This window comes from Cricetulus griseus, unplaced genomic scaffold, assembly GCF_003668045.3.
Source record: "Cricetulus griseus strain 17A/GY unplaced genomic scaffold, alternate assembly CriGri-PICRH-1.0 unplaced_scaffold_2, whole genome shotgun sequence".
Classification (NCBI taxonomy): Eukaryota; Metazoa; Chordata; class Mammalia; order Rodentia; family Cricetidae; genus Cricetulus; species Cricetulus griseus.
The window spans coordinates 8,858,321-8,872,341 of NW_023276919.1; the positions used below are offsets into that span (position 1 = coordinate 8,858,321).

Genomic DNA, 14,021 nt, shown 5'->3' on the forward strand with positions numbered 1-14,021 from the left:
TACTTGAAGTTGAGGCCACGCATTTCTGGTGTGAAAAGTTAGTTTTGTAAAGCCTGGTTGGAGGCAGACTGAGCCATCCAACATCTGCCACCATTCCTATCTTGGACTTGCACCAACTGGAAGAGGTGAGTGTCTGGCCTTTTCCTACCCAACTTTCTGTGTCTAAGTCACCTGTTCTGCAACCCCCAGTCATATCTAACCAAGGAGTCACAAAGAGAGCCACCTAGTATTTGCCACTATTGGAGCCTTGGACCAAATTGCACCCACCAAGATAGAGCTTTAGACTTATAACCTCCAAGAGAGGGAGATAACCCATCTGTAACTGCTGGTATAAGTGACGGGAAGATGACAGTATAAGCACACGTTCAACCGTAGAAAGACTATCATGACACCACCAGAGTCTTGGGAATCTACACCAGCAATTTTCTGTCTTGTAGTCCTGTCCAGTGGTGATAGTGGGTTGTTCCAGTCTCCCACTATAAGTGTTTGAGGTTTTATGTGAGATTTGAGGTTTAGTAATGCTTCTTTTACAAATGTGGATGCCTCTGTATTTGGTCCATAGGGGTTCAGAATAGAGACTTCACCTTGATTGATTTTTCCTGTGATGTATATGAAATGATATTCTTAATCTCTTTTGATTAATTTTAATTAAGACTATTTTTTAGATATTAGGATGGCTACACCAGCTTATTTCTTAGGTCCGTTTGGTTGGAAAAAAGTTTTCCAACCATTTACTATGAGGCAATGTCTGTATTTGGAGTTGAGGTGTGTTTCTTGTATGAAGAGGAAGGATGGATTCTGTCTTTTTATCCACTCTGATAGCCTGTCACTTTTTATAGTCGAGTTAAGACCATTGATATTGACAGATATTATGTTCATTGAATGCTGATTCTTGTTTTTTATTTGTGTTTGTTAGTAGAATTGTGTGTGGATTTCCATTTTTTGGCTTTTGGTAATGTGCTATTATATATTGCCTTTGTATTTGGGAGTGTAGTTAGCTTCCTTCGGTTGGAGTTTTCCTTCCAGTACTTTCTGTTGGGTTGGATATGTTGATGTCTATTGTTTAAATCTAGTTTTGTTATGGAATATCTTGTTTTTCATCAGTACTGATTGAAGGCTTTGATGGGTATAGTAGTCTCAGGTGGCATCAATGGTCTCTTAATGTTTGTAAAATATCTATCCAGGACCTTCTGGCATTCAAAGCATCCATTAACTTGTCAGATGTAATTCTGATATGTGTGCATTTACATGTTACTTGGAATTTTACTTTGCTGCCCTTAGTCATCTTTCTGTATTTTGAATGTTTGTTGTTTTGATTTTTACAAAGGAAGGCAGCCTGCTTTTGTACATAATATTTGGTGTTCTATAGGCTTCTTGCACTTTCACAGGCATGTTCTTCTTTTGGTTGGGAAAGTTTCTTTTATGATATTGTTGAATATGTTTTCTGTACCTATGAGCTGGGCTTCTTTACGTTCTTCTATTCCTACTATTATTCTGTTTGGTGTTTTTGTGGTGTCCCATATTTCCTGTATATTTTTTAAAGGATATTTTGGACATAGGATTTTCTTTGGTTGATGAACTATTTCCTCTAGCTTATCTTCAGGACCCAGGATCTCTCTTCCTTCTCTTCTATTTGTTTAATATGCTTGCATCTGTAGTTCCTGTTCATTTACCCAGATTTTTTTTTATTTCTGGCATTCCTCAGTTTGTGTTTTCTGTATTGTGTCTTTTTCTCTTTTCACGTTTTCAAGTGGTTGAATTTTCCCTAATCTCTTTGTTTATTTATTTTCTTTACTTGCTTCCTTTAATTGATTTCTTTTTTTTTTGTTGTTTCATATTTTCCTTGTTTCCTTAAATATTTTTTCTTCCCTTTCTTTTAGGGATTTTTCTCATTTCCTCTTTGAGTGCCTCTACCTTCTTCATTACATTGTTTTTAAGGCCCTTCTATTCTGCTTTATCTAGGTTGGGATGTTCAGGTCTTGCTGGTGTAGAATCTCTAGCCTCTGTTAGTGTTATGCTAGTCTTTTGTGTCTGAAAGTGATCTTACACTGTCATCTTTCCATCCCTTCTTCCAATGTATGCATGTGGGGTCTCTCCCTCTCTTGGTCCAAGGACCCTTGGTCCAAGGCTCCATCTTAGTGGATACAGATAGGTTCAAGACTCTAATGGCAGCAGATGCTAAGTGAATTGATGTGCCTCCAGGTCTCTCTGTAGTCTCATAAATTCTATGTATTCAGCTGTGGGATATATACTTATTAATATTTTCTAACAGGGTATTCCTTTAACTCAAGGGCCACTATACTGCTGTATTTTAATGTTGAATGCCTGTCTGATGAGATTTGTCTGACAAAAGCTTTTATACGTCATCTGATTTGGGGTCATCAGTTTGTCCCCACCTAAACTAGAGATACCAGTCATTCAATTCACCACAATTGACATCCTGACCACTCTACCATAATGTACCAGGGCTCAGGATTATCAAGTAGAGCACAGAGCTGAATTCTTTGCATTATGGTGGAAACTGTTGTGGACCTCGTTCTTCAGACATCTGTCTAAACATCTGAACAAACTTAAGGAAGTGATCCATCTTACACTGGAGTCTGTGAGATTTTTCTATATTCTATCCAGGCATGAACCATTCTTGAATTCTCTAGGAAATCTCATGATATTTCTTCTGTGACTTTTGGTTCCCAAGACCTCCCTCACTGAGGGTGAGATATATTGAACCACTACATATGGGAATTCCATTCTGCCTCCTCCAATCAAATAATCGTCTTCAGTCTGATTGGCCCCCATATGACAACCTTAGGCCAAGAGTCTTAGACCTTTCTCATAGAATGGTCTCTACCCTCAATCTATATCCAAGTTGACCTCTGTTTTCCTCTCATCAAGGAGATCTCAGACCTTTTTCTCAGTCTTCTGTGACCAATGGAGACTGAGACATTCTACTTCTCTTCAATATAGCATTGTTCTGCTCTAATTTGTGGCACCAGAACCTAATATGACCACCTAGTGTCTGGATCCCAAATCTAAAGCTTTCAATCATGCATGATGACTGACATGCAACTTTGGACTTTGTCCTCTTCATGTTGCAAACTTCAGGAAAGACTTTTAATATTTGTACAATTTAGTAAAATTGGATTGATGATACATTTGTTATGAATAATTTATGTCTTCACCCAGCAGGACTGTTCTAAGCTTCCCAAGGAAACTCCAGAGCATGCTACCTCTCCTTCTTTCAGGGAAATATCATTACCTACTTGAAGGTCTTCCTGAAACAATGGAGGTTGTGACACATAAAGATGCCAGAGGTAAATTTCTGTCACTCTGAGATATTCTTAAAATATCTGCCCCTGTACTTACCTCAGGAACAAGATAATCATAACAATGTAATCTCAAAAAAGTAAACAGTATTTGGTTGGCTAGAAGGGTTGGCCACATGTCAGATTAGAAGTCGCTTCCTACTATAAACTCTGGAAAATAATTTGCATATGCAGCAACAAAGTTAGATTAGCTGAAGATACATCTGTCTTATATTGATGGGGAAATAATTGTATGGAAGAATGATAAAAGAAGATGTCATAATCTCCCTTTCTTAGAAAAGTTAGTGTATACCACTGTGGTATCATATGATCAAGGAGCAAAATAATAACAGAAATAGCCATATCAACAAATTCAATAAAGATAAAAATATTAATATGCCAAAATTTAATTAATAATTTCAAAAGCTTTGGTCTGAGGATTTTCTTGGAAACTCTGACCATTAAGAACTAACAGAACACTGCCTGAGATAGGGTAAACTGCCTTGGCTATTGAGGAGGTTTTTTTTCTGCTTGGCATCATTTAAACATAAGAACTGCCAGCCTGAGAGCAAGATGTCATATGCCTTTAGAGTATTAAAAAAATGGGATATAGGGTTGATTAGTGAAAATGATTGGAAAAGATTACTCTGTTGACTAAACTTGCACGAAAATGGTTACAAAAAGTTAACTTGGTTTTGTCACTGTTTATCAATGATGACTAAACTTATGACCCCAGATGTGCAAGAAACATGTCTTTAAGAAACACATGTCGGCAAAAAAACTTCTATGATTTACATTTTGGAATGATATGAATCTATCACTGCTAACTGAATTCTTTATATGTAAAGAAGAATTCTTATTGCTACTTAGTCAATTTGCAGCCAACACCACGTTCTGGGCCACTCTTTCTCTCACCTGCTCCTTGTCCCCATGTGTAACCTGATAAACAATCTTCAGTATCCCTGGGTAGTTAGGTAAGCTTTTATCACTCTATCTCTATAAATTATTTTGTACACTAAAATGGCAATAGCTCCACATTTAACTTTAAGCTCAAAATTGCTCTTAGTATCCAGAAATATTGCTGGTAGCACATGAAATTAAGGATGTTTTTTTCTATTTCTATAAATAATATTTTTCTAGATTGCATGGTATCATTAAGTTGCTTATTGTATGATGTTCCCAAATATGAATTCTACCAGTATAGGCTTAATGTGTTTCCACTTTGTAGGAATTTTTCTTAAAATTTTCCCCTGAGATTAGAGTTTACTTTCTTCTTGGTTATATTTATGCTTAGACATTTTCTCTTTTGTGTTATTCTGATTATATCTTTCTCAGTTGGTTTGTTGTTTGCATATAAAAAGGATGTTGATTTTTATAAGGTGACTTTTGTCATTTTCCTGAAATTGTTGCCTGTACATCATGTGTCCTGGTATAATATGGGGATGTCCTATGTATAATACCATTTCATCTGAAAATAGGAATTAATTAAATTTGTCTATTCATATTTGCGTGCTTTAAATTTGTTTCACCTCTTATATTAGTGCCATTCCTCTGTTACAACACTGTAAAGGAGTAGGAATAGTGGGTATCTAGGCTTCTTCAAGATTGTCTTAGGTTTTCTTGTAGTTTTTCTACACATAGTATTGCTTCGACCATATTTTTTTCTGAGAGATAGACTTTAGTATTTTGAAGTAATATTCCTCCATTCCTACTTTCTCTGTGAATTTTACCTTGAAGAAATGGTGTATTTTTTCACAGATTTTTTTCTTGATCTATTTATTTTCTGCTTTGTGGACTTAATTACATGTTATGAATTTTATATTCATATAATAGAGTTTGTTGAACAATTCCTGTACCCCTGACCTAAAGCCACCTTAATCACAATGGTGATTATCTTTAAATGGACATGTATTGCTTTTATGCTATATTATTAAATATTTATTGCCTCTAAGATTGTGATGTTCCTTTTGTGAATGCCGTTCTTTAGAACTTCCATGTCATCAGAACACTTAGCAGCTTAGATAGCAAATTTTGATAATAAAATAAGTAGTCCTATAAGTTTTGCCTCTACAATGGTACCATTTCTAAGTAATTGAAGACTGAGAGCCATCAGTAAACATGAATACATGTTAGAAACACTAAAATAATGTTGTTGGGCTTTGTATTTCTCTCTATCTCCTCTCACTCAATATACAAAGAAATATAAACAGACACAATCACTTACAAATTCCAATAAATCTATGAAGTCATATTTGCAGGGCTTCTTAGGTATACAATATCATTTTCATGAATTTATTCTATTCTATTCTTCAAAGATGAATGACTCTTATGTTTAAAATTTAAAAATATCCTGATTCGTTTGATAATCTCAGATGAACTTTTGCAAACAGATTTCTGCCTGTCTTTTAAATAATATGGAACATGGAGGCAGAGTCAAAGAGTTGGTTATCCAGAAGCTGTTAGTGTGTTAGAACTATTAACCACAAAAAATTTAAAGAGGAAAGTAAATTTGAAGCACAACCTAAAATTCTTTTCTGTTGTGTACTTATCAATGGATCTCCACTATTCCTAACTTTTTCAGTTATTACATTAAGTTGATGTTAAAACATAAATCATTTGTTTCATGAGTGAGTGATATTTCTAATTATCTTAGTGAATATCTGTGTGCTTTTAAATGAGTTCCATTTCAACAGGTCTTTATTGCATCTTGAATCAATTTATTTAATCATTAAAAAGGGAAGTGTGGCTCATAGATAATAAGAAGTAGAAGAAAATGCAAGCCAGAAAATTGAGGTCTAGTATCTTGACATCGCAGGAGTGGGGAAAATTCATTTATACAGAAAAGATGGATTACAGGCAATACTGATTCCATGGTCAAGAGGATATGTTGCATATTTCTCAATCTGTTGTTAACTGTGCAAACAGGAAAGAGAAAAATTAACACATGTTTGAGCTGACAGGAAAGATTTCACCATTTAGAGTATATGAAAACAAAATTAAATGTAGTGATAAATTGTATAGAGAAGTGATTTGCAAAAACTTTCCTTTCCTAGAAATAACAATTTCTTATACTTTGCATTCTACAAGAAATAATGATATTGTGTGCCCCTACATGAATAATTAGATTGAGATGTCTCAAAGAATACATTGAAAATAACTAAATGCTTATATCATATTTATGACAAGCAATGCTCTTCAATCAGAAGAGGTAAAACAAAAATTTCAAAACATGTGACACATTTTCTTAATAAAATATTTTGCAATATAAAATTAATAGCAATTCTGAATGACATGAAAGCCCTCCATACTGCATTATAAATAAAAATATTCCATCTTTCATTTTGTCACTGTAAGATTTTCAGCTTTAAAGACAAATAATATTTTTGCTTAAAATTGCCTAATTTTAAGCTCATTAATTCTTTGTCACATAATTGTTTTTATGTAATTTGCACAAATCCAGTCTGATATCAAGATGGATGGGCTTGGCTTCTGTTTGTACTTACTGACAGTAGTAGGTCATAGGACAAATATCTGTAAAAGAACATGAATGAGATGGATAAGAAGAGATAGATTTGTTATGAGAATATAAGAACAGGCCTGCAATGTTTATTGCTAGAAATAACTGAAATGTAATATATGAATAGACATAATCTACTCAAGGACCTTATTGTATATCAATTGAGGTATAGATATGTAGCTATTATATATATATATATATATATATATATATATATATATATATATATTCTATAGCTCAAAAATATCTTTGAGGTTACCTGTAGCCACAACTTCTCGAATGTTTTCTGGAGGAATTTTCTGTTGTTTAGCAAGTTCTTCAAGTTTTATATATTGTTCATTTGTCAATGTGTGACCTTTTCCTACAGTGCATGAATGACAATGGCAGGGACATGTTCATTAGAATTTTTCATATTTTATATCGATTCCTTAGTGTCTTACCCTGATACACAATGAAAAATACCAAATTCTCCAAATTCATCTACTCTGGTTAGTCAATACTGTCAATATTTATCTTCCCCAAGATCCATGAACACATTTAATGAAGTCTAAATAGTGGTATGCCATTACTTTCCAGTGTTTCATGGTGAAGCAGAATACAAGAATTCTTTCTAGAGAATTTACTCATCTGGATCCTATCCACTTTCATAAACAGAACACTGTATGAATGCTTGTCAATGTAAGTTTCCCATTTCTCTTGATTATATACTCTAGAATTTATGTTTCAGTTTTCTACCTATGTGATCATATGACATTCAAAATTGTCTGAACATTGAAAAAATTATATTTAATCCTTTATTGCAGTAATGAAACATGACCATGGATATTTTTAATATTCTCTAGCATCACTTACAGTTTTCAAAGTCTGTGCTACTTAATTTACAATGCAATGTAAGAGTTTGTCTATACAACCAACAACTGAATTGTCAGCAAATTGACAGCAGTATGTAAATCCAATGATACAGTACTTGGAGTTGAATCTGGCCTAATCATCATTTTCAGAGCAATAATTTCATTACTATTTTAGAGAATTCACTATCATACTTACCAAGAGAAAAAAGCAAGTGTGTTTCCATTCCATCTCTATCCACATTCTTACTGCTAAATACGAGGAAATCTTCGGTTATAACCACGGGTTTAAATACATTGTCTCCTTCATCTGTAATAATAAAGGAAATATTTCAAAACTCGGTGTCATTCATATTTCACTTTGTTTAAGACCTGCTTGCTAAACATTAATATTGTCCCTGCCTCTAGAAGTCTTCTGATATGACATATATGTGCAAAGGTATTCCTGTACACATAAGTTTAACCCTTCAAATATGATTATGAATACTAAGTATAGATATTTTCCCTTTTATCTGAATTCTTTTTAGTCAAGACTTGTGGGAGCACTCTGTGGGGCATTCCTCCTCTTTTCAACTAGATCCCAAATTCTACTTGTCATTTCCAAAAAGCATAATACTTTCCTATCATACCATGGTGATATTTTGTGTGTAATTGTATATGTGTGCAAAAATAGTACATACTAATTAGTATTATGCATGAACATTATCATCTTGTGATATTCAATATAGAAAAAGAGGTTATGATGAACAATTTCAATTTGCAAAACATTCATCATGTGTCTGCGAGTCTCTCTGGGTGTAGTTCTGTTTATCTCAGTGCGTGTACATATGTGTGTGCTTGTGTATGTGCATTTGTGACATATTTACACTTACTGACATTTATTGAATAATACATTTGGTCACAGCAAATAAACAGATTTTAGGATATGGTCATATTTGATTACTGGACTTTTTTAATGTAATGTTAAGCAAGAATAAGAATTACCAGAAGACTGTCCCCAGTTCACTTAATATCACACTAAATGTCAAACTATACATAATTTAATTGAATAGTGTGGCAATTATTCTAGAAATTCTCACAAAATTGAAGTAGTCAATCTCACATTCTTAAACAGATTTTTCCACTTACTGCTTTTCAAAATTGATATTTATCATTCAAAAGTCTAAATATTATGATCTCTAGAAACTATGAGGAAAGGAAACACTGAAATAACACAACTAATTTGTATTTTCCATGAAACAAGGATGACAGATAATGTCTGTAATATTAGTACTTTATACCCTGAGGCATGAAATTTGCAAATATGTTTGAGGCCACTGAGACCAATTAGAAAGTGGCAGCCCTGTCCAGTAACAAACAGACACTATATAAAATATAACTAAATATTAAGTAGAAATAAATTTGCATACAGGAAATTTTTGGAGACTTTTTGTTAGAATTATTCACATCTTTACATAATAGTGTTCTTTTCTATGTAAACTTCAGAAGACCTACAATGTACTTTGCCCAGATCTTGTACTTGCATTGGGTCCTGTAGCTGCCATCTTCTTGCTTGTACCCAATAACTGTTGTCTCTGAGCATTGTCCATTTAAACTAAAAATAAGAGACATGATGTTTCATTCTTTATAACCTCAAAATTCATATTAAAGGTCTCCAAATGTTTTAATGAAATGGAGAATAATAATACAGTCAATGAACTGTTCATAGAGCTAGGGCCTAATTCCTAGGCCTACCTTACTTTTTGTAATTTTTCTTTAGAATATATCATCATGTTCATAATCAGAAGCATGACTTTCTTCATTTGTGTTAATTTTTCCAATTGCCATGAATACTCTAATTCCTTCCTTATTCAAATGCCACTATTAACTGATTATGACTTGCAACATGATAATTCTCACTTTAGTCTAGTGATAATATACACACAGTTTTATATGCATGTGTTTTGTATGTTTTTGTTTATAAACTTCAGTTATGATTGTTGCTGTAAGATCAAAATGCTCTAATCACTTTTCTTCATAATGGTGTTATGCCCTATTTCATTAAACATTTTCATCCCAATGTCAAAGGGAATCTGAGAAAGGAGTTATCAAACTGCATTTATTTGACCTGTTTGTGGAATCTTTGTGATCACACCACAGATTGAATAATACAACATGTATGGTTTTGACTCAAATGCTCATATATTCCTTCCGGCTTACTAGAAATGATATACGTAGTGTCTCCTGCATCAAATATCAGAGCATAAAATTCCAACATGGGTTTCCAATTACAAAGATTTCTAAGAAACACCCATGGAGTTGGAGACAGTGACTAACATATTGTGGTGTCTAAAAGTAACCATATTATGAAATAATATAATCACATTCCTAAAGATGAGGCCTTAAAGATTTTGATCAGAAACAGAATATTTTCCTGTAAATTTCTAATCATAAATACTGAGAAATGCAAATATTCTGCTCAGGTTACATGGTTGACCATTTGCTTACTTTACATAAAATGTGATTTCCAATTTATCACATTCCTCATGACAAGTAATTTGATGAGCATAAAGTCTCATAGTTCCCTGGTTCTCTATCTTCTCAACATTGTCAGCAGCTATGGCAATGTTAACCCAGTCTCCTTCAAGCTGTAAAACAACAAAGACAAAGAGAAGATAAGCGCAGGCATTGGGGTGGGAAGTGGTATTTGCTTCTCTGATCCCAGTCCTTGGAAATAAGTAAAATTACTGGAAATATGAATCAATAATATTTTCATTAGTACATGATTATAATTTAAGGTAAGTAGAATAACACAGGGTACTATGATGACTCAATTAACAAAGCATTTTAGACCTGGGACCTTGGGGAATTGCTCATGGTTTGGCCTCATTTGCTATTGAGGAACCTCAGACATGCTAGACGAAATTTATTTACCTCATTAAGAGAATGAGCCAGACCAACTGCCAAAGCCAGAAGCAGTATCTTTGCCATGGTGGTGCATGCCTTGATCTTCTGCAGAAGGTAAAATTAGGTTATTAGTTTTGAAGGAACTGAATTGACACAGTGTTTTATAAAGCTAATTATAGGGAGTGTCATGGAATCAACCAATTGTTTTACATTACATGAACTTACGTCTTTCCATTATTTTTTATTTGGCCCTGCTGAATGCTGTACGATCTCATACCCTAAACAAATAAGCTTATTCTTAAGGTCAGGTTATTTTGGAACAATGGGATATTCCTTCAGAATGAAAGGATTTCCCAGAGAGAGATCATTTCTAAGTAATAATTTTGCATCCAGGAGTTTACCAGTATGTAAAGGTCACACAATGTATATGCATATGTAATATATGATTCACTAACAAATGTGACATGCATGTTGAAAGCAGTTTCAAGGCTCAGCATAATATAAGTGCAGTTAAAGGAATTTAAAACTGTGCAATGAATAATAAGACTCTTGGAAGATAAGACGTTAAAACTTGAGATTTCCTATAAGGATGTGGATATGTCTTAACATATTTTTAAACCTTTCCATTTATTGACTATATTATTCTTCCAGTACCTTGAATTTCCTATCAATGTCACAGACATATAAGAGATATCATTAAAAATAACTTTATAAGTAATAGAAAATGCTATTAGATGTCCACTGGTAATACATACAGATACCATTGACTAAAAAATCAAATGAAACACTCTATAAAATACTGATGGCCAGAAATACTGTGCACTTGTACAAATGAGATCTATATTCAAGCTGTAAGTAATCCTTTACTTTTCATAGAACAAGGACTATCCTTGCCTTGATTACTTCTTCACAAGTAAAACCCAGGTATATGTTGTTCGTAGACATAGGAACTTGTCATAGAGTTTTGGGAAGAAACATGGTTAATATCAGGGCTCTGCAGTACTTGTTTATTCTATGGTTCTTTCTTCTTTTACATGTGGAATAACCTACACTTAGCACTGTTGTATTATTTTTTTGGTTGGCAGATCCTCAGTTTTATTGTCCTCACCTGACTCCTTGCCAGGATTACTTGGGGGCCAGCTCTTAGAAGCAGCCCTGTACTCACCTCCACTGATCCTGGAACCAGCACATTGGCAAGTGTGATGGCTACTGCGCAGGGGGAGCCTGTGCTGGAACGAGGAGCCAGTGTAGGCCCTGGCTCTCTATGGTCATCATCCACTTAAATCTCCTAGGACTATATCCTTTGCACACAACCCAGGCACACTACCAGGAAGGGGTTCTCCTATTTGGGGTGTTCTGCAGTGGGAGCTGTCCTGAACCCTGCCTTTCATGGAGATGACAGTGTTTCATGTCCATCAAAACTGGCAAGGACCCTGACTGTAACTGCCCCAGTTTAGTACTGTAGTCTCACAGCTCAAATGCCTATATTCCTGGAACAGCCTCCAAGTCCGCAGGCTGCTGGGAAGAGGGTTGTCTCTGACCCACATGGAGGCAGTCAGCTATGGGAGTCTCCTGATTGGAAAGACAACATCTCACCACCTGCACCTTTCTCCAGCGGTTCCAGTATGTGGAAATCCCAGGCAATCACTACGTCTACATGAACATCCACGAACTTGTGGCTGGAATTGTCAGCCCCTTCCTCAAGAGCTAACCCAGGACTGCTTCGAGGCTGTAGCTCTGGCCTTCGAGCTTGTTCACACTTCCTATCCAGCACCCTCAGCCCACTAAATGTGGGGTGGGTCTCACTGGTATCAAACACCAAGAGGGGCAGCAGAGACTTCTGTGGCAGAGCTAGGGACATGGGGATATATTTCTGACCTTTAATATCTGACTTCAAGAAGGGGACAGGGGAGTTCATGCAGATGGGGAGCAGGACTGGGAAAGGGTCTGGAGCTGGTCCTGGTACCAGACTGTGTGGCAATAAAATCCTCTCCCAACTTCACTGCATTGCAAAAGACTCTGTTGTGCACAGGGGCTTCATAGAGGGCAAAGGGTGGGAGCAGACAGTCAGGTTTCCCAGGTGTCTTTACAGGCTGGAGAAGGAAAAGCCAGCTCTCTGAAGGCCACATCCTCCTGTGGCCTTGCACTTCCAGCCAGTGGGTACAGAGATGGAGCTGGAGACACAGCAGCAGCTTCTTGGCCTGGTGTCTGCTTCCAAAATCACAGTCCCTGAGGGAGCAGTCCTGTTGGTCCTGTGTTTTCAAAGCCTGCTCTCCAGGGACCAGAACAGCTCAGTAGGGTCGGAATTTGCGTTGGGCACACATCAGTTCAATCCTCTGCTTGTCCTCCTCAAACTTCTTGCACAGCTGTGCCAGATGCTCCATCTTGGTCTCTCGGTGCTGCCAGGCATAGAAGTTGAGCAGCTCCTTCCGTGCACGTTTCCTTTTCTCCCTCTTGAGAACACACAGGCTGGCTGCTTCTGTTTGAGGGAGCACAGGCCTGTGGCCCCTGCGGGTCACCTTCACCCAGCCCTCCTCATCAGGAACACTTTCCTCCTCCTTGGCCTTGGTCTCCTCCTCAGCTATCTTCTTGTCGTAAGCCTCCATAAATGTGTCTACCTCGACCCTCAGGGCCTCTGGGTCTAATAACGACTCTTCATACTCACTGATCCACTTATGAATCCCACTCCTCACAGAGTGGTTCTCCGTAGAAACCAGCAATGGGCCCTTCAGATTCAAGGCAGCAGACACTCCACTTGGCTTCTGGAATATCACATAAGCTACCTGAAAGCCCCTAATGAGCTTCGGGTGAAAAACTCTGGCTTTGCCTCTTTAGTGCTCTCTGCATGGTCAGGCTTCTCTTTCAAGTCGACTGTGTTGATGGTGCCACAGGAGGACAGGAGTCGGGACAGGCACTCCTCTGTGCAGTACGGGGGCACATTGAGGACAAAAAGGGTCTTATTGGGAAGCCACGTGGATTGAGTGTCTCCTCGAACTCTGTGCTGTCTCACATACAGGTAATGGGAAGCCTGCTGCTGTTTGGTGAACTTGACATGAATAGCTGAATAACTCAGTGGGCTGGTTGTGCTCCCCTCATGGCCGCAAGCTCCAGCTTTCCTCTTGCACGCCACCATCTTGTGGACCCAAGCGCAGGCTGTTGTATGTTTTTAAAACCCATGGTTAATAACTGCACCATTATAAAGCATTAGTCTGTCCTTCATGACAATTTTTACAAGTTTTATCTAATTATTGTGTCTATTTTTATATATAACATAATTGCATTATTCCCCACATCTATTTCTCCCCTCTTAAACCTCCAATATGCACCCCCTTCATTTTGTTGAATTTTGTATGTTCATTATGTTTACTGTTGTTAAGTGCATATGAGTTATAAGCTCTCAAGTGAGTCATAAACTTTCATCTGATTATTCAGAGCTAGGAATAACAGAAGAGATATATCATGTCACAT

The 14,021-nt window shown here is 36.4% G+C and overlaps 2 protein-coding genes across 2 annotated transcripts in view; both read right to left on the reverse strand.

The window, feature by feature from the left end:
* LOC113838322 (odorant-binding protein-like) overlaps positions 1–10,637 on the reverse strand; it is a 49,012-nt gene extending 38,375 nt beyond the window's left edge. The window contains exons 1-5 of the mRNA XM_027434084.1: positions 10,581–10,637; positions 10,155–10,294; positions 9,191–9,261; positions 7,867–7,977; positions 7,079–7,180 (exon numbers count right to left, since the gene is read on the reverse strand). Coding sequence (XP_027289885.1) covers positions 7,079–7,180; positions 7,867–7,977; positions 9,191–9,261; positions 10,155–10,294; positions 10,581–10,637 — 481 coding nt within the window. The remainder of the gene's footprint in view (positions 1–7,078; positions 7,181–7,866; positions 7,978–9,190; positions 9,262–10,154; positions 10,295–10,580) is intronic.
* A 2,150-nt stretch (positions 10,638–12,787) lies between these two features.
* Positions 12,788–13,686, reverse strand: LOC113838321 (ribosomal RNA-processing protein 7 homolog A-like). Its single transcript, XM_035453751.1, is given in 2 exon segments — positions 12,788–13,380; positions 13,383–13,686. Coding segments are annotated over 2 exon segments (840 nt in total). The 3' UTR covers positions 12,788–12,844.
* Positions 13,687–14,021: the final 335 nt, after the last annotated feature.